Here is a 24,396-nt window from a genome sequence, read left to right on the forward strand (position 1 = left end):
GAGAATCTAAGAATGAGCGGATGTGATGACTGTGGCAATTATTGCGAATTGTACGTTGCCTCAGGGTATTGAAAGAGTTGGCCGATAGAAGCATAAGGGGTAACGTTTATGGATTATTTATGCTACTTAGATCAGACATCTTGGGCTGTTTACTTCTGTAGTCGATCTTTCTACTGTCCAGTAGCGTTTTCGCCCACCATGACAGCAAAGAAACACTCAACCATGGACGGAGAAGTTGCTGCCAATATGAGGAAAACAAGTTGTCCAATCTTTTATTCTTTGTTTTCTTGCTAATAAATGTCTGTTCCCAATGGCTGGCACCTTATGTTGTGGTTTGGTCGTTGTTACGATGCTTCTCGTCACAGCCATGATAGTCCGTGTGATATCGCTGCGGTTCACCATTGTGCAGCTCTAGCAATCTGGTTGAAATACCAATGATTCCTTGTTTTTTCGACTCGGGGTACCTTATATATTGATTCAACTTTAATAGCTTTGACGAGGAGTGGTCGAGTGGTATCCGCTCCTATAACCTATAAATCTCTTAAAAAACCGAACCTAAAAACCACACTTCACCCATTCGACTGCTCCTTGTTTTTTGCAATTTCTGGATACAACATGCTCTGCCATTTAGTTTTTATTAACGCGACCAGTCACCGCCATCGAGCATCAAAACTGTCACTTGCATTTGAGCTGCTGAAACTCGCAGTTCTTCCTTCCTTTGCTCAGCGCGGCTTCCTTCATCCGACCAGCGCGACTTCCTTCTTTCATCCGACCAGCCCGCTTTCTTCCCTTCCTTCCTTCGACCACAACGCTTTCCTTCCTAGACCACCTTGCTTCCTTCCTTTCCAAACAGAAATGACACCCTCATAAATTTTGTGCCGTCCCCAGTTCTGATGTTCTTCTTTTCTTCTTCTTCTTCTTCAACTCGAACCAGAATCCAAAAACACTACGAAAGATCACCAACATGTCCTTGATGACAACCGTCATCAGAATCGCAGTCATTGGACTGGCGAAATTCCTTCTCGATCCCCTCACATTTGTGATCCGGGAGAAATGTGGGCTGACAAACTTCGTTGGTGAGTAACTCAGTCTTTCTTCACTGTCCTTCTCCTATCAACATCACCCACCCATTCACAATTTCTCTTCTCCTTTCCGCGCTATTGATTCATAACTCCCCTACTCTTTTCAGTATCACTGACAGCTGGCAGCCCGAAACGAAGCTGCCTATTGGCTGTCATGGCTCGTCGCATTCCCGTTGAACATCTGTGGAGTCGCTGCCGGCTTTGAGGTCGAACGCTATTTTCGAGAACGCTATGGATCGCCCGACTCCCACGCGTAAGCGTGATGAAGGGTGTTCCCTGATATGACTGTAATGGTCTTGAAGGGCAGGCTGTTTACGGCCTGCAGTTGCTATTGCAGCCTGATTCGAAGCTCGAGTTCAGGGCAGTTGGTGCGTACTCTCGTTTCGGGATTGACGATTGAGTACTGTTCTGCACAACGTTCCTCGGAACGAAGGACAGAAGGGGGTGAGAGACTGTAATGGTCTCCTCTCCAACTCTCTTTTCACTTTTTTGTTCGTACCTGGGGATTCGCTCGCACCTGGGGCTTGTGATTTGAGAGAATGGCTCACATCTGAGGGTTCGTGTCTGGGGATGACTCGCATCTGGGGCGTTGGCTTGTGACTTGGTTCGCATCCGGGGGCTTGTTCCAGATGGATAATCTGCGAACATTTCTTTTTCTCACTGTGTTCATGGCCTAGCTGCGATGACATGGAGAGGAAATTGCTGATTGGGCTGAATATTGACCTTGAGTCCTACGCTGTTTCTCGATGGTTATTTCTCAACAGAGTCCAAAATCATAAGTCCAATGCTTACACGACCTGTCTCTTCCTTGCCGTTCTCCTGGTAAGGTTTTGGCACAAGGTATGATGAATCCCTTTCTTTGCTGGCTTCCTTCCGGTCTGTTTCTCTCCCTTTCATCAATAACCACACAACATCTTCCTTGCCTCATCCACGATGGTCACCACGTTCTGCCACAGCCAGGGCCAACCAGTCCACCAATACCCTACAGAAAAAGCGATCGAATGAGCAACCCACTTCAAAAGCATTGTGCAGTCCCAACCAGTAGAGAAGCACTGCAAGATTTCCTTCCAAATGGGAGCAGTATCATCATCGCTGTATTGCCATGTCCCCCAGGCTTTACAACCACGGCGAGGACGAAAGCATGCGATTGCCCAAACGATGCCGAACAATGTGAACTGATATCCCAATATGAAAACCGACTCCTTCAAAGCTTGAGATATCCCGATGTGCAGAAAGGCAAGGAAGACTATTGCGGCCGAAATAACAGACAAAAATTGACAGACCAATAGCGTGATAAACATTTCCACTTCAAATACTCGGCTCGGAGGTGGCCCCCCTGGGGTGAAGAAACCGAAACGATCGGGAATGTGTAGGGTTTCGGACTGGATCGAGTACCATCGGGCGCCCAGGTTGAGTTTCCAACGACTGACGGTGTGATGAGATGCTGCGGGATCAATCATGTCGAAGACTGTTATCAATTGTCAGACTTATGAAAACTTTGGAAATTGTTATTATGGGAGTTACTCACTGGTATGCGGTTTGGGTGTGGTGATGATGAAAGGAGAAGAGGGAAACCAGCAGAAAGGGAAATTTATACCTTGCATATAACCTTACGTTAGGGCTCAACAGAAGAGAAAGCTTTGGTGGTAATAAATAAAACTTATTTTGGGTTACTGTTAAACTGTATAGCGTGCGCAATCCATTACATTTAAATTGCAGCCTTCGACGCACCTTGGTTTGTCGCCTTCCTGTCACCCCGAACAACAACCTGACCCGGCACTTGGACCACAGAAACTATTAACCTGGCGACTGATCTTCGACATGGAGAAGCTATCCACCAAATTAATCCTTTTTGATCTTGACAACACTCTCTTTGATCACTATCATTCTTTGCGCTGTGCCATTTCTGCCATTCAGCAACAGTATCCTGGTCTTGAAGACATCTCACTCCAGAAGCTAATCGACCATTACAATGACTCTCTTCAGAACGTCTACGACAGATATCTGCAGAAGCTGATCACCTACGAGGACAAAGACAACGAGAAAGTCAAATTGTTCTTCGAGTCCCTCGAGCTGCCAGAGCCGACCCCAGAGGATGCAAACGCCATCCGTGCTATATATCAGCCTGTTTACAGATCGAGTCGAAGAGCTATCCCCGGAATCATCGAAACCCTGGCTCGATTGCGAGAGCATGGTTTTTCCACCGCGATCCTCACGAACGGGCAGATCGAAGACCAAACAGCCAAGGCCAAGGCAATAGGCATACACCACTTGGTTGGTCGTATCATCACTTCGGAGGAAGCTGGGCATCCAAAACCAGATAGTCGCATCTTTCGATATGCTGTCGGTCAGCTTGGAGGGGTATTGGACAACACATACATGGTCGGCGATTCCCCAGAGTCTAACATACAGGGTGCTTTCAATGCACATCTAACACCTGTTCTATACGCGCCGATGTCTCAAGAAACGTCCCGAGCTATCAACGGACAGGAAGTACCCGTCATCACCCACATGAGCCAGCTTCTTGGTCACTTGGATATCGATAGTCACTGATGCTACCTTCCCTCCCAAGGGCCCGACAATCCTGCCTCCGATGATATAGTGTCCTTCTCAAAGGTCCCTACGCTCTTGGACGAGGCTTTGCACGTTATTTCAACATGCAAGCTCCAGGGCCGCGAGATCATGAAATCCAACTACCAAAGGATCCTAGTTCAGTTAACTTCAATTGTCATGTCGTATGGCAAGGGTATCATTATCGCGTGCTATGTAGTCAACTGCATCCTGTTCATCAACCTCTGGCAGCCTCTCTTCTCGACTCTGCCACTAACTTTCGCCTCTTATTCCGTTCATCCTGCTCAGCCATTACCTTTGCCGTCAGTGACGCAGCAAAAGAATTGTTGATACCGCTAATCCTGGCATCCTCCTTCTTCGCGACATTGGATGCCTTATCCTCTTCCTTCACATCGTCTCCCTTGCGCTTCTTCTTCTTTTCCGACTTGTCCTTCTTTAATGTATGTGTCAATCCCTGGCTCTTGAGGTTCTCGACCCTCTTTTCCAATCTCTCAACGTCTTCTTTTGTATGCGCAATAAGCGGAATGATGTTGTCTTGGTCGAACTCGGTGCCACATTCGGGGCAAGTCTTCTCCTTGATCTCCTTAATCGCCACATCCGCAAAAACATGCCCGCAAGGTACCAGATAAACAGTCTTGACAGAAGTACCTAGCTCCTTCATGGAGATGGGGCACACCAACTTGTCGCCGTCCTTGGAAACCTTGAGCTTTGCCACGTCGCGCAATGACTTGATACCCAGACTAGCGGGTGTGATGTCGGTAGGTTCGTCAGATGGCATGAGACCATTTAGGATTGCTTCGTAATTGTACAGACGACCGCGCCAGTCGGAGACAAGGGTATCGAGATCGAGAGGTTCGCCGCTGAGCGCGCAGTGAGACCAAGCATGAGCGAGAGCTTCAAGGGTGGTCGCTTTGAGTTCGGAAGTTGTGGGAGCGCGCGCCGCATTCTTGACAAGCTCGTGACGCTTGGGGATGGAGCCGCCGTCGTTACCCATGATTGTTAATCGTGATGGGGTCGGTCAAGTTGTGACAAAGGGGGTTAAGCAGAAGTGAAGAGGTGTTGCGTTCGGTGGTATTGTCGGCGCAGTGAATCAGGAATCGCAATGACTATTATCGGCGAGTCGGAGTGTTGGGGTATGTATGGTAGGATGATCAAAGGTGGATAAAGTTAGGAATTGCTTTGAGGCGATTCCTAAGTCAGATGAAAGATGCTTATCGATAAGAATCATTTGGCACTAAACAAGCTCAAAGTACATAGACCGTGTGTCATAACTACGCACTGTGATGCCTAGCGTGTTTTGGCATGTCATTACCCAATCAGCACTGTAACGTGACTTTGGCAGCACTCTACTGCTTGCCCGCCAATTCCTAAACATTCATCACCAATGACCTCCGCCCGACCCAAGCTCATCAACATCCAACTTGACCTCCACACCGGTGCTATGCGCCGTTCATAATATCTTCTTTCCGTTGCGCCTTTTTGGGGGTATTATTTACTCTACAGGACTAACCTCCGGTATACATCTATTAATACACCAGTCGCTTCCCCAAACGAACGACACGTACACGACCGCGCGCTTGGGCTCGAGCTCGATCCAAACTCCCCACTCCTACCTTGAAACCCTCTTCGACTTCCTGCCCTCGGGCTCTCGATATCGAGGTACATGCGATCTTGATCGACTTCATCAAAGTGCCGCGACGGCAATATGGCACAAGCACAACAGATCGCCTTGGAGCGGCTGGAGCAAGTCTCCCGCGGCCTCAGGTCAAAGTATGTTCCACCATAGCAACGGTGACGAGGGCAGACGAACTAACCTAACATCTCCACAGGGTTAGCGACGATGTTCGAAAACGATCCGCCGTGCAGCTTCGCGAGCTCGTAGTTATCTGCCATCGAGACCTCAGCCCCGAATTGTTCCAGTCTTTTTACAATGCAGTCAACAATAAAATAACACAGCTCATCACACATGGAAGCGACTCTTCCGAGCGACTCGGTGGTATCTACGCCCTAGATGCGCTCATCGACTTTGAGGGTGTCGACGTCGCCGTTAAATACACGCGTTTTATCCAGAATCTTAAGACGATCCTACGTGGAAAGGACATCAACCCCATGCAACCGGCCGCAATCGCGCTTGGAAAATTATGTCGACCTGGCGGATCGATGATATCAGAGGTAGTCGATTCAGAGGTTAATACCGCTCTCGAATGGCTACAGAACGACCGCGTGGAGGAGCGACGATACAGTGCGGTTCTCGTCCTGCGTGAATTGGCTCGCAGCGCACCAACACTCATGTATCAATACATCCCGACAATCTTCGACTGGATCTGGATAGGACTTAGAGACTCTCGACAGCTTATCCGGGCGACATCCGCGGAAACAGTTAGCGCCTGCTTCCGAATCCTACGCGAACGAGACCAAGAGATGAAGCAGCGGTGGATGAGCAATATTTACAACGAAGCGAAGCAGGGTCTCAAGGTCAACACCGTTGAATCCATCCACGGTTCATTACTCGTCTTGAAGGAGCTTCTCGAGCAGGGCGCCATGTACATGCAGGAGCATTACCAACAAGCGTGTGATATTGTCTTCAAGCACAAGGACCACAGAGACCCGACCATCAGAAAGACAGTGGTCCTTTTGATCCCCGACCTTGCCAGTTATTCTCCCGCCGATTTCGCGCACACATGGCTACACAAGTTTATGGTGTACTTGTCGGGTATGCTTAAGAAGGACAAGGAACGAAATGATGCGTTCCTGGCAATCGGTAACATTGCCAACTCGGTCAAGAGCGCCATTGCTCCCTACCTGGATGGTGTTTTGATCTACGTCCGCGAAGGTCTCAGCGTGCAGTCCCGGAAGAGAGGGTCAGTCGATCCAGTATTTGACTGTATCAGTCGTCTCGCCGTGGCTGTAGGTCAGACGCTCAGCAAGTACATGGAGGCACTGTTGGATCCCATCTTTGCATGCGACCTCACACCGAAACTCACACAAGCCCTTGTTGATATGGCTTTCTACATCCCTCCGGTCAAGCCCACAATTCAAGAGCGATTACTTGATATGCTCAGCGTGGTGCTATGCGGCGAACCCTTCAAGCCTCTTGGTGCACCCCACCCAAATACTCTCACCTCTGTTCCAATCATTCCCAAGGACGCGAAGGATCCTCTAGCTTACGATCACCGCAGGGCCGAGGTCAAGCTGGCGCTTAACACTCTCGGTAGCTTCGATTTCTCTGGCCATGTTCTGAACGAGTTTGTCCGAGATGTCGCAATCAAGTACGTCGAGGACGAAGACCCAGAAATCCGAGAGGCGGCAGCCTTGACATGTTGCCAACTCTACGTCCGCGATCCCATTGTCAACCAGACCAGTTATCATGCACTCCAGGTAGTCGGCGACGTTATAGAGAAACTTCTCACTGTCGGAGTCTCAGATCCTGAACCAAACATAAGAAGGACGGTCCTGGCTGCTCTCGATGAACGATTCGATCGACACTTAGCTAAGGCCGAGAACATTCGTATTCTGTTCTTCGCGCTAAATGACGAGGTCTTCTCTATTAGAGAGGTCGCCATTTCTATCATCGGCCGCTTGGCAAGATACAACCCAGCCTACGTTATTCCTTCGCTACGAAAGACGCTCATCCAGATGCTCACCGAACTGGAGTTCTCCGACGTGGCCCGTAACAAGGAGGAAAGCGCTAAGCTGCTGAGTCTTTTGGTACAGAATGCCCAATCACTCATCAAGCCATACGTCGAGCCTATGATTTCGGTTCTCTTGCCGAAAGCGAAAGACCCCAACCCGTCGGTGGCTGCCACTATCCTCAAGGCTATCGGCGAGCTTGCCACTGTTGGTGGTGAAGACATGATGCCATACAAGGACCGATTGATGCCTCTTATTCTTGATGCGCTACAGGACCAGAGCTCCAATGCGAAGAGAGAGGCCGCTTTGCACGCACTGGGACAGCTTGCGAGTAACTCGGGATACGTCATTCTACCATACATCGAGTACCCTCAACTTCTGGAAATCTTGCAGAGCATCATCAGAACCGAAGGACAGCGAGTGCCATTGAGACAAGAAACCATCAAGCTTATGGGTATTCTGGGTGCGCTGGATCCTTACAAACACCAGGTGAGTGCTCGATGAAGAATGGCTAGACAACAACTAACATCAACTCAGGCCGAAGAACGAACTCCCGACTCGCGAAATGGCGAGGCTACGCAATTAACCGATATCTCCCTCATGATGACCGGCCTGACACCGTCGAACAAGGAGTACTTCCCTACTGTTGTCATCAATGCCCTACTCCAAATCTTGAAGGATTCGTCCCTCGTTCAGCACCACGCCGCTGTAATTGAAGCGATTATGAACATCTTCCGCACTCTGGGTTTGGAATGTGTGTCTTTCCTCGACCGAATTATCCCGGCATTCCTTCAAGTCATTCGATCAGCTACCTCCACACGACTCGAATCTTACTTCAATCAATTGGCTACTCTCGTGAGCATTGTCCGACAACACATCCGAAACTACCTGCCTTCCATTGTCGAAATCCTTCAAGAGTATTGGCACACGTCCCCGTCACTACAGACTACCATTCTGTCTCTTGTTGAGGCTATCTCCAGGTCGCTTGAGGGCGAATTCAAGATCTACCTAGCTGGTCTATTACCGTTGATGCTAGGAGTCCTGGACAAAGACAACTCTGTCAAGCGCACCCCATCTGAGAGAGTCATGCATGCTTTCTTGGTGTTTGGTGCCAGTGCCGAGGAGTACATGCACCTCATCATTCCAGTTATCGTCCGCACATTCGAGAAACAGGGCCAGCCTACATTTATCAGAAAGCAGGCCATCGACACCATTGGCAAGATCTCCCGACAAGTCAACCTTAATGACTACGCTGCAAAGATCATCCATCCTCTTACACGTGTGTTGGATATGGGCGAGCCTGTGCTACGAACCGCTGCTCTCGATACCCTATGCGCTCTCATCCAGCAATTGGGCAAGGACTACCTACACTTTATGGGAACCGTCAACAAGACTATCAACCAGCACCAGATCCAACACTCCAACTACGAGCTGCTTGTGAGCAAGCTCCAGAAGGGAGAGGTTTTACCACAAGATCTGAGCTCGGGGGCCGGTTTCGGTGATGGAGCCGACGAGGCCACCTTTGCGGACCAAGGTACAAAGAAGTTGGAGATGAACGCCATTCACCTCAAGGCTGCCTGGGATACCAAGGGCAAGTCGACGAAGGAGGATTGGCAAGAGTGGCTGCGACGATTTAGTACCACCCTGCTTACAGAATCACCAAACCACGCCCTCCGAGCTTGCGCCAGTCTCGCCAGTGTGTACCTCCCCCTTGCTCGCGAGCTGTTCAACTCCGCCTTTGTATCCTGCTGGAGTGAACTGTACGAGCAGTTCCAAGATGAGCTCATCCAGAACATTGAGAGCGCTATCAAGTCCGAGAACGTCCCACCCGATCTGTTGGGTCTCCTACTCAACCTCGCCGAATTCATGGAGCATGACGACAAGGCGTTGCCGATTGACATCCGAGTCCTGGGTAGGGAGGCTGCTCGTTGTCACGCATACGCAAAGGCTTTGCATTACAAGGAACTCGAGTTCCTTCAGGATCAGAGCAGTGGTGCTGTCGAGGCTCTGATCGTTATCAACAATCAGCTCCAACAGTCTGATGCTGCCATTGGTATTCTTCGCAAAGCTCAACTATATAAGGAAGGCATTCAGCTTCGAGAAACCTGGTTCGAGAAGTTGGAGCGCTGGGAAGAAGCGCTTGCGTTCTACAACAAGCGTGAGGAAGAAGTACCCGAGGATCAAGCAATTCCTGTCGACATTGTCATGGGTAAGATGCGCTGTTTGCATGCTTTGGGAGAGTGGGAGGCACTTGCGTCACTGACTGGCAGCACCTGGGCCAACTCTACGCCAGAAGTCCAGAGGATGATTGCGCCGTTGGCCACGGCTGCTGCCTGGGGTCTCAACAAATGGGATTCTATGGACAACTACCTCTCGTCGCTCAAGAGGTACTCACCTGACCGCTCATTCTTTGGTGCAATTCTTGCCCTCCACCGAAACCAGTTCCGCGAGGCCATAGCTTGTGTCACGCAGGCTCGTGAAGGACTGGATACAGAATTGAGCGCACTAGTCAGCGAGTCTTACAACCGGGCTTACCAAGTTGTCGTTCGTGTCCAAATGCTTGCCGAATTGGAAGAACTCATCGTGTATAAGCAATGCGATGAGAAGAAGCAAGCTATTATGAGACGAACATGGGAGACTCGACTCAAGGGTTGTCAAAGGAACGTCGAGGTTTGGCAGCGTATGCTCAGGCTGCGTGCTATAGTGATTGCACCAACTGAGAACATGCACATGTGGATCAAATTCGCCAACCTTTGTCGCAAGTCTGGTCGAATGGGTCTCGCCGAAAAGTCACTCAAACAACTCATTGGAACCGACGCTCCTTTGGAGTCTATGATACCCTACTGGAATGATCAGCGACAGCCCGGTTCTAGGGGCGCACCGGCTCCACAGGTCATTTACGCTGTACTCAAGTACCAATGGGAGACTGGACAACAAGCTGTCAACAAGACCAACATCCCTGAAAAGACACTGTACTGCTTGAGCAAGTTTACTAATGATTCTGCGCAGAGACTTGATCTTTCCAAGGCCCAACTGAATGCTCAAGCGGGTGGTGAAGTCAACATCACAGGCGATTACGGCTTCCAGAACCCAATGGATCCTACTCTTATGAGCCCTCAGACCCAGCGAGCGCTGTATGACCAGACAGTCTTGTTAGCCAAGTGCTACTTGCGACAGGGAGAGTGGCTCATTGCTCTCAACAAGGATGACTGGCAATACACACAGGTCCAGGATATCCTCACCTCTTACTCACAGGCAACCAAGTACAACCCTCGTTGGTACAAGGCCTGGCACGCTTGGGCGCTAGCAAACTTTGAGATCGTGCAGACTCTCACAGCCCAGAACGAAGGACACTTATCGAGGGCGGATCAATCCATGGTGATTGATCATGTTGTGCCAGCTGTCAATGGCTTCTTCAAGTCAATCGCACTGTCTGAGGGAAGCTCTCTTCAGGACACTCTTCGTCTGCTTACTCTCTGGTTCACCCATGGAGGTAGTGCGGATGTTACTTCAGCAGTCACAGACGGCTTTGCTAATGTCAGCGTCGACACTTGGCTCGAAGTCATTCCCCAATTGATTGCCAGAATCAATCAGCCTAACAAACGCGTTCAGCAGTCGGTGCATAACTTGCTTGCCGATGTCGGACGAGCTCATCCCCAAGCTTTGGTGTATCCTCTTACTGTCGCCATGAAGTCCTGGCAGAACACAAGACGATCTCGTTCCGCAGCTCAAATTATGGATAGCATGCGACAACATAGCGCAAACCTGGTCGCTCAGGCAGACATTGTCAGTCATGAACTCATTCGCGTGGCTGTCTTGTGGCATGAGCTTTGGCATGAGGGACTAGAAGAAGCTTCGCGCTTGTACTTTGGCGACCACAACATTGAAGGCATGTTTGCTACTCTGGAGCCTCTACACGAACTTCTCGAGCGCGGACCTGAGACTCTTCGAGAGATTTCATTCGCGCAAGCATTTGGTCGAGACCTTAAGGAGGCTCAAGACTGGTGCCGACAATATGAGACAAGTCAAGACGTGAACGACCTGAACCAGGCATGGGATCTCTACTACCAGGTCTTCCGTAGAATCAGCAGGCAGCTTCCTCAGGTCACCACTCTAGAGCTTACTTACTGCTCGCCCAAATTGCTCAACGCAAAGAACCTCGACCTCGCTGTGCCTGGAACATACAAGAGTGGACAACCCATCGTGCGGATCATGTCCTTCGACACGACGTTCAGTGTCATCAACTCCAAACAGCGACCGCGAAAGCTCAACGTCAACGGCAGCGACGGAAAGTCGTACGCCTTCCTTCTCAAGGGTCACGAAGATATTCGTCAGGATGAGAGAGTCATGCAGCTGTTTGGCCTCTGCAATACCCTCCTCTCGCATGACTCGGAATGCTTTAAGCGACACCTCAACATCCAGCGCTACCCAGCCATTCCTCTATCGCAGAACAGCGGTCTACTCGGATGGGTTCCCAACAGTGACACTCTCCACGTCCTTATCAGGGAATACCGCGAGAGTCGCAAGATTCTTCTCAACATTGAGCATCGCATCATGCTTCAAATGGCGCCAGATTACGACAACCTTACCCTGATGCAAAAGGTAGAAGTCTTTGGTTATGCGCTGGATAACACGACTGGTCAGGATCTTTACCGTGTATTATGGCTCAAGTCAAAGTCTTCAGAAGCCTGGCTCGAGAGGCGAACAAACTACACTCGTTCACTGGGTGTCATGTCCATGGTGGGATACATTCTTGGATTGGGTGATCGTCATCCGTCCAACTTGATGCTTGACCGAGTCACTGGAAAGATCATCCACATCGATTTCGGTGATTGTTTCGAGGTGGCGATGAAGCGTGAAAAGTACCCCGAGCGGGTTCCTTTCCGTCTGACACGAATGTTGACTTATGCCATGGAGGTCAGCAATATTGAGGGTAGCTTCAGAATCACATGTGAGAATGTGATGAGGGTATTGAGAGACAACAAGGAAAGCGTCATGGCTGTACTTGAAGCGGTAAGCTTACACAATACCTCTACTCAGTTACTACAGATACTAACAATCACAGTTCATCCACGACCCTCTCCTCACATGGCGTCTAACAAACGCCCCCTCCCCAGCAGGCCCCAACTTCCGCAACGACAGAGATACTGCCATGCCCGTCCCCGGCGGTGTCCGCGCCCGTCGCCAATCCATCCTCGACAGCGACGTAGCACCCTCTGAACTCCTCAACGCCCCCGAACCATCCATCCAATCACGCGCCCGCGCTCGAACAAACAGTTCAGCCGGTGTCCCCGAAACCAACGGAGGCGCACCAGAAGTCGAAAGCCAGAATGCCCGAGCCGTTGAAGTCCTGGATCGTGTTCAGCAGAAACTCACAGGTCGTGATTTTAAGAATAACGAGGAGTTGGACGTTATCAACCAGGTTAATAAGCTTATTATGGAGGCGACGAAACTGGAGAATCTGTGTCAGCACTATATCGGATGGTGTAGTTTCTGGTAGACAGCGTATGCACCAGCGGTTGAAAGCGATGAGTGGATGGGTGGTAGGATTGCTTGTTTTTACTTTTCTTCATAGAGGTCGGCGGGAGTTTGGGGCATAGGCGGTTCTTTTAATTTGATGATATCAGGAGGGGTGTAGTGCAGCAGTATATCATTTGTTCAGAAGTAATTTGTACGAGTATGAAGTACGATGAACCCACTCGATGGACAGCATTTTGATCATTTGTCGCAACGTGAAATGGGACTATTCACCGTGACTACAAGACAGACGATGAGTGCCTTGTTTCGTTGACCACGCCAGTACGGGCATTAAGATCTCACAGGATACATAATTCCCGACCGTAAAAAAGGTACCTCAAAGCCTACCACACTCCCTTCCTGGTCAACATACATCAAGACTCTATCCAATGGCTCACCACCATAATGAACCCAATCCTGAATCGTCCATCCGACGCAGTTCATCTCTTCAATCATGACCCCTGGTAAATCTGTCTAATACCCTATATCAAGTTCTGGCCAGAGATGCCATACCTCTCTCGTAACATTACCCTCAGTCTCGCGGAGATCGCTGGGAAAGACTCGAATCTTTGGGTCAATCTCTGGAAGAAAGTCGCCTAGTGTAAACCCCCATATATCCACAAGTGAAGATACGATGTCTGTGCCGTTGCGACGTAGGGAAGTTATACCATTGAGTCCCCATCTTGTCTCAACTCTGCTTCAACAATAACACCATCTTCACATTTATTAGTGTAAAGGCCCTCATATCTAGTTGCTTGTACCCTGGATACTTGATCAGCAGCATCTACAAAAGTAGATAGTAAAGCATCAGCGAGAATAGGCGCTGCATTCATTGGTCCTGCTGTAAGAACGATAATCACTAGACCGTACTCGTCCACGAAACTGAGTTGGCTTCTGTAGTTCTGCGCACCGCCCGTTTTGCTGTACACAGTGATTGTGTGAGGATTATTTGGTGTAAGATTCGGTAAGCGCAGGATCTCCCAAGGCATACCACTCATGGTATACGCATTTCCTGCAAAGGCTGTGGGTTTGAACCAGCCGTTGATCTCGGCGGATGTCATGTTCAGAGTCCTTGAAAGAAGAGCTTGGGAGAATTTGGAAAGATCTGATAGAGATGATACGAGACCACCTGCTCTGCTAATTGTTAGGGCATGCGCATTGGGTTGGAGGGTTGTACTTACGGGGTGTTGATCCCATAATCTGATCCCCAGCTGCTTTCACCAGGTGGAATGACTGCATTATCGTCGTTGCCAGGCGATGCTAAAGTGTTGTTCATATTCAGTGGAGCTGTTACTATCTCTTGTAGTAGCCGTTCAAAGGTCTTGCCTGTAAAACCCTCGAGGACCATGCCGATGAGGACAAAGGCCATGTTGGAATAGGCGGGTCTTTCGTTGGGTGTCGTCTGAGGGTAAGACCTCTTCATTTCATTAATAATCTCTGCCGGTCGTCAATACTGCTGTATTCATCTGATCTGCGTGGTCGTGTTACCTTGTCCAGTGCAAGCCTTGTTGTCGCGACACCACATGGCGGATACTCATCATCTTCAATTGGCGGGAAACCGTATTCTTGAAAGACTTGTTTGAGAAAGTAAAACTCGGAGAATCCATCTAGAATTACGTTAATACAGGCCTTGCATCAGAGCGATACTTACAGTTCGCAGGTACACCACCCAAATACGAAGCCAACATTCTCAAACTCACATCCTTCCACGACTCCCTAAGCTCCGGAAGAAACTCCGTAATCGACGCATCTAAATTCACTCCACTCTTCAAAAGTAAATAAGTAGTAAACACCTTGGATATTGACCCGACAAGATACTGGGAATCGCGATTGATCTCTTTAGTGCCTCTTGTGTTGGCGGATGCAAGATGATGGTATTCCCAAATTGGTTTGTCGCTGTCTCTGCTAACTACAGCGAGAGAGAGCGATACGTTGTTTATTTCCCATCCTGCGTTGATGGAACCAGATACAGCTGCGTTAAGGGTCTTTGTCAAGTTGGCTGCTGAGGCTTTGAAGATGGGGGAGGTGGCGAGGGATGTTGGTTTGGGGAGAATGGGTCCTTCGGGATGGCATTTGAGATGCGCTTGGGCTGTGAGGGAGAGACAAATAATGGACAGGTAGTAAAATATCATGGTTGGACTTGGGAAAATGAAGATTTGAGGTGCATTTGTCTTTTGTCATGGCCGTCTGGATTGAACTCTTATAAGTTCATTCCCTGAGTCAATTGTCGAATGTTCTTGAGGTCGGAATACGAAATACGATCAATTCAGTTGAATAGGTATCTACTGATAGGTCTCAATTGAGATCTTGGGCCGTAGATCTGATGATCTGCAAGGCACTTGTAGTTGGTGTGGCACGCTAATGCAAGGTCAAATGCGAGATACGATGCCAAGATGTCAATCTCTGCTACTGGGTAGCAGAAAAAATGGCCTCCTAAGTCTTAGGGTATAAAAATAAGTAGTCTAAGAACTATAGCCTAATAAGCATAAAGTGCCTTACTATTTTCGTCCCTTATGCTTCCAACGGTCAATTTTTATGATACCCTGAGGCTCTGCTACTTGACCAGACTTATCATGTTGTTTATCTTTATTTTCCAAAGCTTAGAGGTCAGTTTCTCTGCTACCCGCTATGTTGGGCCTTTGCGATATATTACAATCAACATCATCAATTCCCTGTCTTGTTCCAACGCTTCCTCGACCGCATTAGCGCACACGCCTTCATGCTCCCATTCCACTCTAACAAGTTTCCGATTATTCCTTGTATTCTCTTCTGTCAGCCACGAGGCAGTCTTAAAGCTAGAAAACAACAAAAGAGAAAGGTTGATGAAACTAATAAACATCCACCTTGAATATTAAGGGTCTCTAGCAAACAGTGATGATCCATCAGCAGGGTCTCCCTTTCCACACTCAGTGTTGTCAAATGGTCGTGTCTGAACGATGCCACGGCTGGGACGGAAAAACACAGAAGTGCCATCTGGAGCACTGCTATCCGTATTATAGGAAATCTCGAGGGAAGTCCCACTGTTTATGTCCTGCGACCCTAATGTCGCACCCAAGCCCTGGTCAACTGTAGTGTAGTATGAGAACCTGAATATGTCTGGAAAGTCTTCATAAAAGGTAGCAGTGAAATGGTTTGCACCGCCGCCGGAACCACTGGAGACAAGCCACTCGAATGTAGCCTGCCTGCCATGCTGACCGTTGAAGACTTCATACACAATTGCATCACTGTTTGCCGGTAACAAAAGTGAGTCGTCCCAGTAAGGGCAGATAGCTACCGGTGGGAGGCCTTCAGTCGGAATCCGTGAATTGAAATAAGTAACATCAATGGAGCTGGAGCCCACAGTTACTACACCGTATGTGCTAACGTAGACTGTGCTGAAACCGCTGCCCGCGACATCAAACGGCAAGTCAACAGTGGCAGCGCCGCCATCTTGATTAACAGAATCGTCAAAAATAGGCGTTGGGTTTAATAGGCCTACCGTTGTGAGGGCCGTTACGCTGTCACAGCCTGTAGTGGTTATGGCGACAGTAGTTGTTGCTTCTTCAGTAGTAGTTGTGGTTTCTTCTGTCTCTGTAACATCTCCAGAAGTAGCTGTGGTTTCAAGCTGCATCGAAGTTTCAGACTCCTCAATTAATATCGTTGTTGAGATGGACGTGGTGGTCTCTTCAACGAGGAGGTCTGTTGCTGTGCTGTCTGTAGAGAAGATAGTGGAGGAAGAAGGCTGAACCGATGACTCGGACAAAGGGGATACATCTGTAGATGAGATGATAACAGTAGAGTCTGTCGAAGAGGTTGGAAGCAATGGGGTAGACTGGGATGCAATTGTGCTTATTTCTGATGAAGTTAGGGAAAGAGTGGGTGTAAACAAAGAAGATGGTGAGGGAAGATCTGTGGATGACGAGTCTGCAGTGACAATTGCTGCTTCGTCTGTGGTGACTGTCAATTGTGATTCTGTCACGACAAAGGACGTGTCACTGGAGGACGATCCATCGGTGGGCTCGGCAAGTACGGTTGATGTCGACTCTTGAGGTTCAGGAGACACAATCGAACCACCAATGTCGGTCGACGTGGTGACAGGAGATTGAGCCGCGTCGCTACTGATAAAAGGCGATTGATCGGGCCCGGGTATTTCGCCATTTCGACATTGCTCAACTACTGAGAGTTAGTGCTGGGCCATCAAAGACAATTGATCGTTACTTGCCAGTGTAAACCTGTAGCAAGACAGGGTCGCATCCTGTAGGGCGTGACCCAAACGTGATGTATACTTGCCCGCTATCATCCTGGCAGAAGCCGGTCCTGGGTAATGATTTGCTGGTAAACACGAGATTCCCATTCGAGTTGGAGAATTTCTTTGTGATTGCACCATCGGGGGGTGTACCATCGCTGCCAAATGGCTTATATGGTTCACCATTGTAGTAGACAGGGCTTCCATTGTCCAAGAGTTGTTCGTCTGCAAGTTGGAAGGCATCGGCATCGGTGCAGATATCTACGGGGCTAACTGCATTGACGAAGCCTCCAGGGACGTCTCTCTTAACTAGTCTCCGTCTTTCATTGGTAGTGTCTGATGTAATGAAGAAAATAACAGCCTGGCCTGTTACTTCAGCTTCAGAGCTTGTCGTAGCGACATCGCTCGAGATGGCTACAGTAGGAGAGACTAAGTCAGTGAACTCTGTTGGTATGACAAAGTCTGACGAGGTGAGCAGAGGGAGCTCGGTCGGAATGGCAGCGTTCGACGACGTAAACAGAGCGACTGTAGAGTCAGGATCCTGCACAATAATGGAAGATTCTCGATCTTCTGAAAGTGTGAAGGTGGGTATGGCAGACGTAGACCGATTAGTGAAGTATGGAGGGAGAATGCCTCGTGTTGTGGGAAGGGCCGGTGCTGGCCCAACGTCTACAGCAGCAAGATAGGTTGACAGGTAGGTATAACAAACGACTCCATTGTCCTCAGACTCGTCAATGAGCTTCAGACCAGTAGCAACCTGGACTGCGCTCCCGAAAGCGAGAAAAGACCGCCACTTCATTGTGAAAGATAGACAGTAGGAGCTTGGATGAATAACAAAACATGGGATCAGCAGCTGTATTTGATGACTGGAAGGAGGATATCCCACCAACAGTCCTCGTTTGGAACTCTTGTAAATTATTTTGTTATTACCGCAAGCTTAAAGTGAAGCCACCAACGGTTTACATGTTTGTTGACAGGCGTTGCACCTTAAAAGAATGTCTCAGGGGTGATAATTACCTGCAGGGCATAGAGTGTGTCTCAGTCCAGCTCCTACCGGGCATGCGGATACTACACTTTGAGCAGCCTTATGAGCAAACAGTGTCCCAACTTGGTCGGATGCATATTTGGCAATCTCGTTGTAAGCCATGTCGCATATTTAGACAGACTAATCAGCTCTCAATCAAGCGTAGGAATAATTGATTCGGCTTAATGAAGGTGTACAACTTGAGAAGCTGGGACTGTAAATAAATGAAGGCGTGGATAAACGTTGTTGGTTCGAGACGAAAACGACATGGGCAGAACATGTCATGGGATGGCATTCAAGATGTGCTCAGGCATCAAAAGAAAATATTATTAAATAATAAAGAATGATCGTGGTGGTGGTGGTGGTGGCCAAGACTGTCTAGGAGGAAGGTGCTACACTCTCAAGTCAGCTCTTTAAACCTGGTTCACGAGAAGGAATCCCCGACAGTGTCCAGGCGGGATCATCCTCTCAGGCGATAGAGGGCACATCACAGGAAGCTACACTTAACTTTGGTGTTCATCGAAGAGGTGTCCTGACCGCCTTTGACTGGCGCAATAGTAAGCTTCTCGACCCTAACAACAGTCGCATCGATGGAAGCAAGGTCTCTATTCAAGTTGAACTCAAGAGACTCATGAACCCAACTGAGCCCATGACGAAATCCGAGCTCGAAAAGGCCAAGAAGACAGGGCATGTAACGTCCGTTCAGGGCCCTCACTACAAGGTGTGGCCAGCTTGTCATATGTTGGCTGTGACGGCTATATGGTTCTTCCTATAGGCAGATCGGTGCTGTATCGATATTCGACGTTTCGAAATTCGACGTTTCGATATTCGACGTTTCGATATTCGACCTGAATGGGCCTCCTTGCCGGCAGTGTGACATGTCGACAGATGATGGAATACTGCTCCTCAAAGACAAAACAGCAGCAGCGGGCCATCCATCTCACATCTGGGAGAACCCTATCTTCATCAACAGAGCTTGAAACTAGACGAACCAAGACACAGGCCAAAAGGTCATAGGAGACCAGATTTAATCCCCCCCTCCGCCTCTTGCCAGTCTGCTAACGCAGATGTCGGCTGGGAGTGGTTGTGACAGTGGTTCTCGTGCCAGGCTCGAAGAAGCACGAGAGCGCATCAAAAGATACATTTCTATGGATGCCGAATACTGGGACATATACCACGACGTGGCAGCCCTAACCCAGGAGAACGCTCAGATCGAATCGCAAAGATCCCTTGGCTCCCGTGTGTGCTGTTTATTCTCTTCGGTCTAGTGTGCGACAACGCACCACGAACCTGGCCCTGGGTAAAGGGCCCTGTACGCACGGGGGATTAATTTACGCGGCGCTATAGCGGTGTTGCATTGGAGGCCGTTTTCTTGATGGTGTTTCTCTATCTCCTTAAAACGTTCCATGTTGATGTTTAGTGAGGCCTTTTTGTAAAGCGGCTTGGTTGGTAAATATAGACAATCAAGGGTTTCTGTAAGAAAGACAAGAGATTACTTTGTCGTAATGGGGAGTCTCTGTTCGCCTGCTCCGCGAAAACGTGCCTATACTTCTGAGAGTGAGTCAACAGTCTTCTTTTGTCGCCTAGTCATGTCAAAACATGGCACTCTCCCACAATGATCGTGCCTAATTCACCTCAATATCCATTCACATGTCTCGATTGAGACGCTGAAATGTAGATCTGGGTAGATCTGCACGGCAGTTGTAGCATAGCGCGACGCTAAGGCAAGATTGAATGCTAGATGAAGTGGTGCCAAGATGCATTCTCGCTTGGCTTCTCTTATCTTGATCCTGTTGAAATCTCCAATTGACTCTAGGATCAACACACACACGACAGACGAGCAACTTGCCAAGCACGTTACCTATGTGCATATGAACAGTCGATGTCCACTCAACGTAAATCATGTCTATTCTATTTATTTCATAATCCATTAAATCTTTGGCATATCCAACGGGGCAGCTATCAACCCCCATCTCCTAGCCGTTTCATCCCTCGGCACAACACCCATATCCTCTATCGGTCTCGTATTCGCAAACCCAGGACCACCGCTCTCCCAAGTGTGGTTCCTCCAGCTTCCCAATGTAGGCCACATCTTTTCTTTCACAATCCTCTCAATCTTGGCTTTGCGCTGTTTAGCTTCTTCATCGCCTACAAGTCCCACCACACTCATCCACAAAGCCCACGTCTCTTCAAGTTCATCCACGCTTGACACACCCATCACACTAACGCCCAAACGACCTGTATCGCTGGGGTTGAGGTGTGTTCCAAACTGTGAACCTACGCGCGCCCAGTTCTCGAGAGCCCATCGGATAGCTACTTCTTCTAGATGTTCGCCTTCTTCTTGCGCGATGGTGGAAAGCTGAGCGCAAAGATCGCGCAGTTCTGGGGGAGATGGATGCCAAGCGCGCATAGGGCTATTATCAATACCTCGTGTTGTCAAGAGTCCCATGCCGAGTATGCTAGCATTGGGAAGACAATCAACACCAGCAGCCTTGAAGCGATCCAGTAGCGCCTGGTTTCCAAGCTTGTTGTTTTGTACGCAAAAGTTACTGTACGACATGACAGCATCCAAAGGCTCTCCTGTCTCTCGCAAGATCATCTCGGCAAGCGAAGCAAGGGTCTCAACAGGGTATCCGCTAATACCAACATATCGAATAAGACCCAGGTCTCTCAATCGTCGAAGTTCGGTAACAGCGGCAAGAACCTCTTCAGGCGAAACGAACTCGACGTCGTGGGTGTAGACAAGATCGAGGTATGGTGTGCTCAATCTCTCGAGGCTGCGACAAACACTGTAGTTGATCCAAGCGGGAGAGTAGTCGAACTCGTCACCTGCGATGCGACCGGCTTTTGTGATGATGAAGTAACCTTCGCGCGGCGGGGGCGGGGTCAATTTTCGCAGCGCATCACCGAGGAGAATCTCGGAGGGGCCGTAGTAAGGAGATGTATCGAAAGCGAGGATGTTGTGGGCGAGAGCGCGGCCTACGATGTCTGTGTAGGGCATTTTTGTAGGGTCGGGATGGTATTGGACGTTGAAGGTGGCTGTACCGAGGATGAGAGGAGGGAGGACCTCGGAGAGAGGTTTTCGTTGGGCCATTTCTAGTATCGAGTACCGAGTATTGTGAGTAAAGAAATGATGTGTAGAGAGAGACAGAGAAGTAAAGGTAGAGATCGTCAGGGTCCGAATTTATTTTTTAGGCGCGGCGCAACTTTCGGGATAGTGGGGGAAGCTCTTTTTCTGGTGGAGGGGCAGCGCAAAGCTCGGTTCAGAGCGGTATTATCGAGAGATCAAGATGATTAAAAATCTAGATCTAGAGAGAAGAAATCTCTTCTTATCATTATTGACATCTTCAAAAAATAAACGAGGGTCCATATGTCGGTAATTTCCTTAGGGGTCCTCAATCGAGCGATCTATCATTGACAAGCACGATGGCAGATTAATTGATGAATCATGATGAGTACTGCCGACGGGTCCAGACCAAACCTGAAAGGGTCGAGTGCGCAATTTAAGCATTCAATTGCGTTATTTGTGTCACTGTAACATTGTGTTGACATTGTACATGGCAGACATGGCATTGTTGAGAGATACCGATGAGACATGTCGATTGGAGTCATGATGAATCTCCAATCGTCATGACTGACTAGTTCCATCTTGATTCTATTCCTTCCATGAGTCGGACTTTCTCTCTTTCCGGTCTGGCAAGGATCATTCATGGTCTGAGATGCAGATGCCATCGCCCCATATTCGGCACCACCAGAGATCGACTTGACAAGATTACTAAGCGGGATACGGAAAAGTGATGAGAAAAGTGGTGATTTTGAGTTGAGTATCTAAAGAGCAGAGTCGAGTTTCATTCCTTGTTACATACATAAAAACGCTAAACTCCAAAAACAAACAATAGCTCATAGTAACGCCTCGCAAAACATGTGAAGACCTTTCAGTCAGATGAGCATCCGGTGTGTGGTGGTGGTGTTGCGATTCACACACGTCGCAGACCACGACCAGAAGAAAAACACCAATCACAAAAAGAACTCGAAGATCCTTCATTGTGAACAAGACAATACCCACCACAGCACTTCTTGCACACCTTTTGTGTCTTCTCAATGCACTCATCACAATTCATACCACATTCCCAACAACTTCTCGAAACATGCCTTTTAGCTGCTGGAGCGCAACCACCACCTCCAAAAGGTTGGTAACACGCTTCGCACCACCATTTGTTACACGTAACACAAAATCGATCACTCAAACATCCCGCACAGCGTGGTACAAATTCCTCATGGCCTGGTCGTGGCGTCGTGGCCGCCTGCACGGATGACGCCAGGATCGGCGGGGGACTTAGTAGCGGGAGACAAGTGTAGCGCGTCTGAGCTGTCATTACACCCTCTGGAGCTTCACCACAGCCTGCGCAACCGCTGATCGCAAATGTAGCTACAGCTGGGTTGCATGGTGATCGTACAAATGTTTTACCAAATGCTGGTGAGTTTGCGTGTCGTGGACCTTGACAGAGGACTGCGTCAAAGGAAATAATGCCTTGACAGGCCAGCATGCACTGAGCCCAATCATCCATGTCATTTGTAGATTCGAGCACGCGGCCTTTTCGAGACCACCATGCGTCTGCGTCGGTCTGTTCATCTTTGTGGTCGCCAAAGACGTACAGAGCTTTAAGACGCGGGGTGTTTTCTGGGCGCGAGCTGCGACAGGCGTATGCTAGTGCAGCGCGCAGCTTTCCATGATTCAGGTTCTGGGCACCTCTAATGGAAAGCATGCGTACGCTGTAGTTGGGGTCATTGATGATGTCGTGGCATAGCTCGGCCGTGACGGATAGACCGTCGAGGATTAGGGATTGGACATGGACGAGAATGTCGCGTTGTCGTAAAGTAGAGAAGATGCCCCTCAAGGGACCTGCGTAGAAGCTGTGACATGTAAGCTGCTGTACCGGCTAAAGTGGTCGCAGGACCAGGATTGATGTGGGTATGGACTCACTCATCTTCAGTCAAGTAATCCGAAAGATTGACATTATGCCAAACCGCAAGATCCCTCTCCGATTTGTCTGGTGTATCTTGACAATGCGCAGTCTTGACTCTCGTAAGGTCCAAATGTCGAAAGACACCTGGCGTCTCGTGAAGCAAGTACCGAATATCACGACAAGTAGCAGCGAGGTTAAGAAGACCAGACACAGGAAGGTAAGGAAGTGTATGTCTAAGGATCAAAGAATTGTAAAGTGTGTCAAAAAGAGTCGGACCTTGGATCTGGATGATCTCTGCGCGCGTGTGGTGGTCGACGATAACTTGGCTCATGTCAGGCTGGCATGAGTATATAAAGTAATGGTACTGTATCAAAGGAAGAATCAAGATGAGAAGGGAACAACATTTTGGGAGGTTGGATTGAGGATATCTATATAGGACGACAAGACATGCCAGTAACTAAAAAGGAAAGGAGCTTCATCCGGGGGACAATTGATCTGTTTGGGTGGGATGGGAATGGCATGGGGGAGACACACAGCCAAGATGGTCTGAGATGAGATTGGATTGGCGAGGTTAACAAACTTCAAGTGCAACAGCTAAGAAAGACAAGTCACATCTAATCTCAAAAAGGGGTGTGCGTATCGATTTGTCCAATGATCTACAGCACGTTGTATCAAGCTTCAAACCTCTTGATACTATTTATTACACAAGAAGCTTGATGAGGATATGATGTTCAATCGCCCCGAGATCAGATGGGCAGATGCAGAGTGGGGGTAACATGCTTCTCAACAGAGTAAATTACCGGCTGAACCGGAAAGCCGTAAAATAATATCTGGTCTTTTGTGTCGTACTATTTGGAGGGGGGAAATAACATAGGCTATAGGAAATCGGCCCGTGAAAATGGGGTGGGGGATTGGGATTGGAGACTGGACTGTTGAGAGTATCTCTTTGACAATATGGCATCACCAAGATTTAGGATCTTATCGCAGAGGCGCACCATTCAATACCACGGGAGCTAAGATTATGACCAGGGGGTTGTATTGGTGGTGCGAGGTGAGGAGCTCTGTCATGTAGGGTCCTGACAAGGGTGGTCGGTGTTTTGTTGATCAAATGCGCCAAGAATACAGCACTCTTGTCTCCCCCTTTCTCCTACCTGAGTTAGTAGCCAGCGGAGGTAATTGAGAAGAGAGATATTCTACGGCTAAATGAGATGCATTGTTACAGCTGCATAGGATGTGCTGTGCCGTAGAGCGCACATACACCCTGAATTATAAAGCTGTCCTGATCAACATGTAGATCAATTACAACAGCTCAACAAGCTCGGGGTCCGAGAGACCGCGCCAAGTAAGCCTTACCTATAGCTTCACTTTATTTTTTGTTTT

General features: G+C 48.9%; 8 protein-coding genes across 8 annotated transcripts; 3 read left to right on the top strand and 5 right to left on the bottom strand.

Moving 5' to 3' along the window:
* Positions 1-2,903: 2,903 nt before the first annotated feature.
* Positions 2,904-3,635, top strand: FSST1_009856 (HAD family hydrolase; the record flags this gene model as incomplete). The annotated part of the gene is made up of 1 exon (XM_083226866.1): positions 2,904-3,635. The coding sequence occupies one exon, from the start codon at positions 2,904-2,906 to the stop codon at positions 3,633-3,635; it is 732 nt and encodes a 243-aa protein (XP_083085817.1).
* Positions 3,636-3,870: 235 nt separating this feature from the next.
* FSST1_009857 (Rtf2 RING-finger-domain-containing protein) lies at positions 3,871-4,647 on the bottom strand (the record flags this gene model as incomplete). The annotated part of the gene is made up of 1 exon (XM_083226867.1): positions 3,871-4,647. One exon carries the CDS (start codon positions 4,645-4,647, stop codon positions 3,871-3,873), a length of 777 nt encoding a protein of 258 aa, XP_083085818.1.
* Positions 4,648-5,358: 711 nt separating this feature from the next.
* FSST1_009858 (armadillo-type protein) lies at positions 5,359-12,783 on the top strand (the record flags this gene model as incomplete). The annotated part of the gene is made up of 4 exons (XM_083226868.1): positions 5,359-5,423; positions 5,483-7,772; positions 7,821-12,296; positions 12,349-12,783. The coding sequence occupies 4 exons, from the start codon at positions 5,359-5,361 to the stop codon at positions 12,781-12,783; spliced, it is 7,266 nt and encodes a 2,421-aa protein (XP_083085819.1).
* Positions 12,784-13,462: 679 nt separating this feature from the next.
* Positions 13,463-14,932, bottom strand: FSST1_009859 (serine hydrolase domain-containing protein; the record flags this gene model as incomplete). Its single annotated transcript, XM_083226869.1, has 4 exons — positions 13,463-13,934; positions 13,982-14,235; positions 14,289-14,407; positions 14,452-14,932. The coding sequence occupies 4 exons, from the start codon at positions 14,930-14,932 to the stop codon at positions 13,463-13,465; spliced, it is 1,326 nt and encodes a 441-aa protein (XP_083085820.1).
* A 719-nt stretch (positions 14,933-15,651) lies between these two features.
* On the bottom strand, positions 15,652-17,824 carry FSST1_009860 (uncharacterized protein; the record flags this gene model as incomplete). The annotated part of the gene is made up of 2 exons (XM_083226870.1): positions 15,652-16,952; positions 17,002-17,824. 2 exons carry the CDS (start codon positions 17,822-17,824, stop codon positions 15,652-15,654), a joined length of 2,124 nt encoding a protein of 707 aa, XP_083085821.1.
* A 41-nt stretch (positions 17,825-17,865) lies between these two features.
* Positions 17,866-18,824, top strand: FSST1_009861 (uncharacterized protein; the record flags this gene model as incomplete). The annotated part of the gene is made up of 2 exons (XM_083226873.1): positions 17,866-17,935; positions 18,439-18,824. 2 exons carry the CDS (start codon positions 17,866-17,868, stop codon positions 18,822-18,824), a joined length of 456 nt encoding a protein of 151 aa, XP_083085822.1.
* A 1,155-nt stretch (positions 18,825-19,979) lies between these two features.
* On the bottom strand, positions 19,980-21,143 carry FSST1_009862 (Aldo/keto reductase family-domain-containing protein; the record flags this gene model as incomplete). Its single annotated transcript, XM_083226874.1, has 1 exon — positions 19,980-21,143. The coding sequence occupies one exon, from the start codon at positions 21,141-21,143 to the stop codon at positions 19,980-19,982; it is 1,164 nt and encodes a 387-aa protein (XP_083085823.1).
* Positions 21,144-22,026: 883 nt separating this feature from the next.
* FSST1_009863 (uncharacterized protein) lies at positions 22,027-23,347 on the bottom strand (the record flags this gene model as incomplete). The annotated part of the gene is made up of 2 exons (XM_083226875.1): positions 22,027-22,963; positions 23,034-23,347. 2 exons carry the CDS (start codon positions 23,345-23,347, stop codon positions 22,027-22,029), a joined length of 1,251 nt encoding a protein of 416 aa, XP_083085824.1.
* Between the last annotated feature and the right edge of the window lie 1,049 nt (positions 23,348-24,396).

This window comes from Fusarium sambucinum, chromosome II (genome assembly GCF_050947815.1).
Source record: "Fusarium sambucinum isolate potato_lamoka chromosome II, whole genome shotgun sequence".
Taxonomy (NCBI): Eukaryota; Fungi; Ascomycota; class Sordariomycetes; order Hypocreales; family Nectriaceae; genus Fusarium; species Fusarium sambucinum.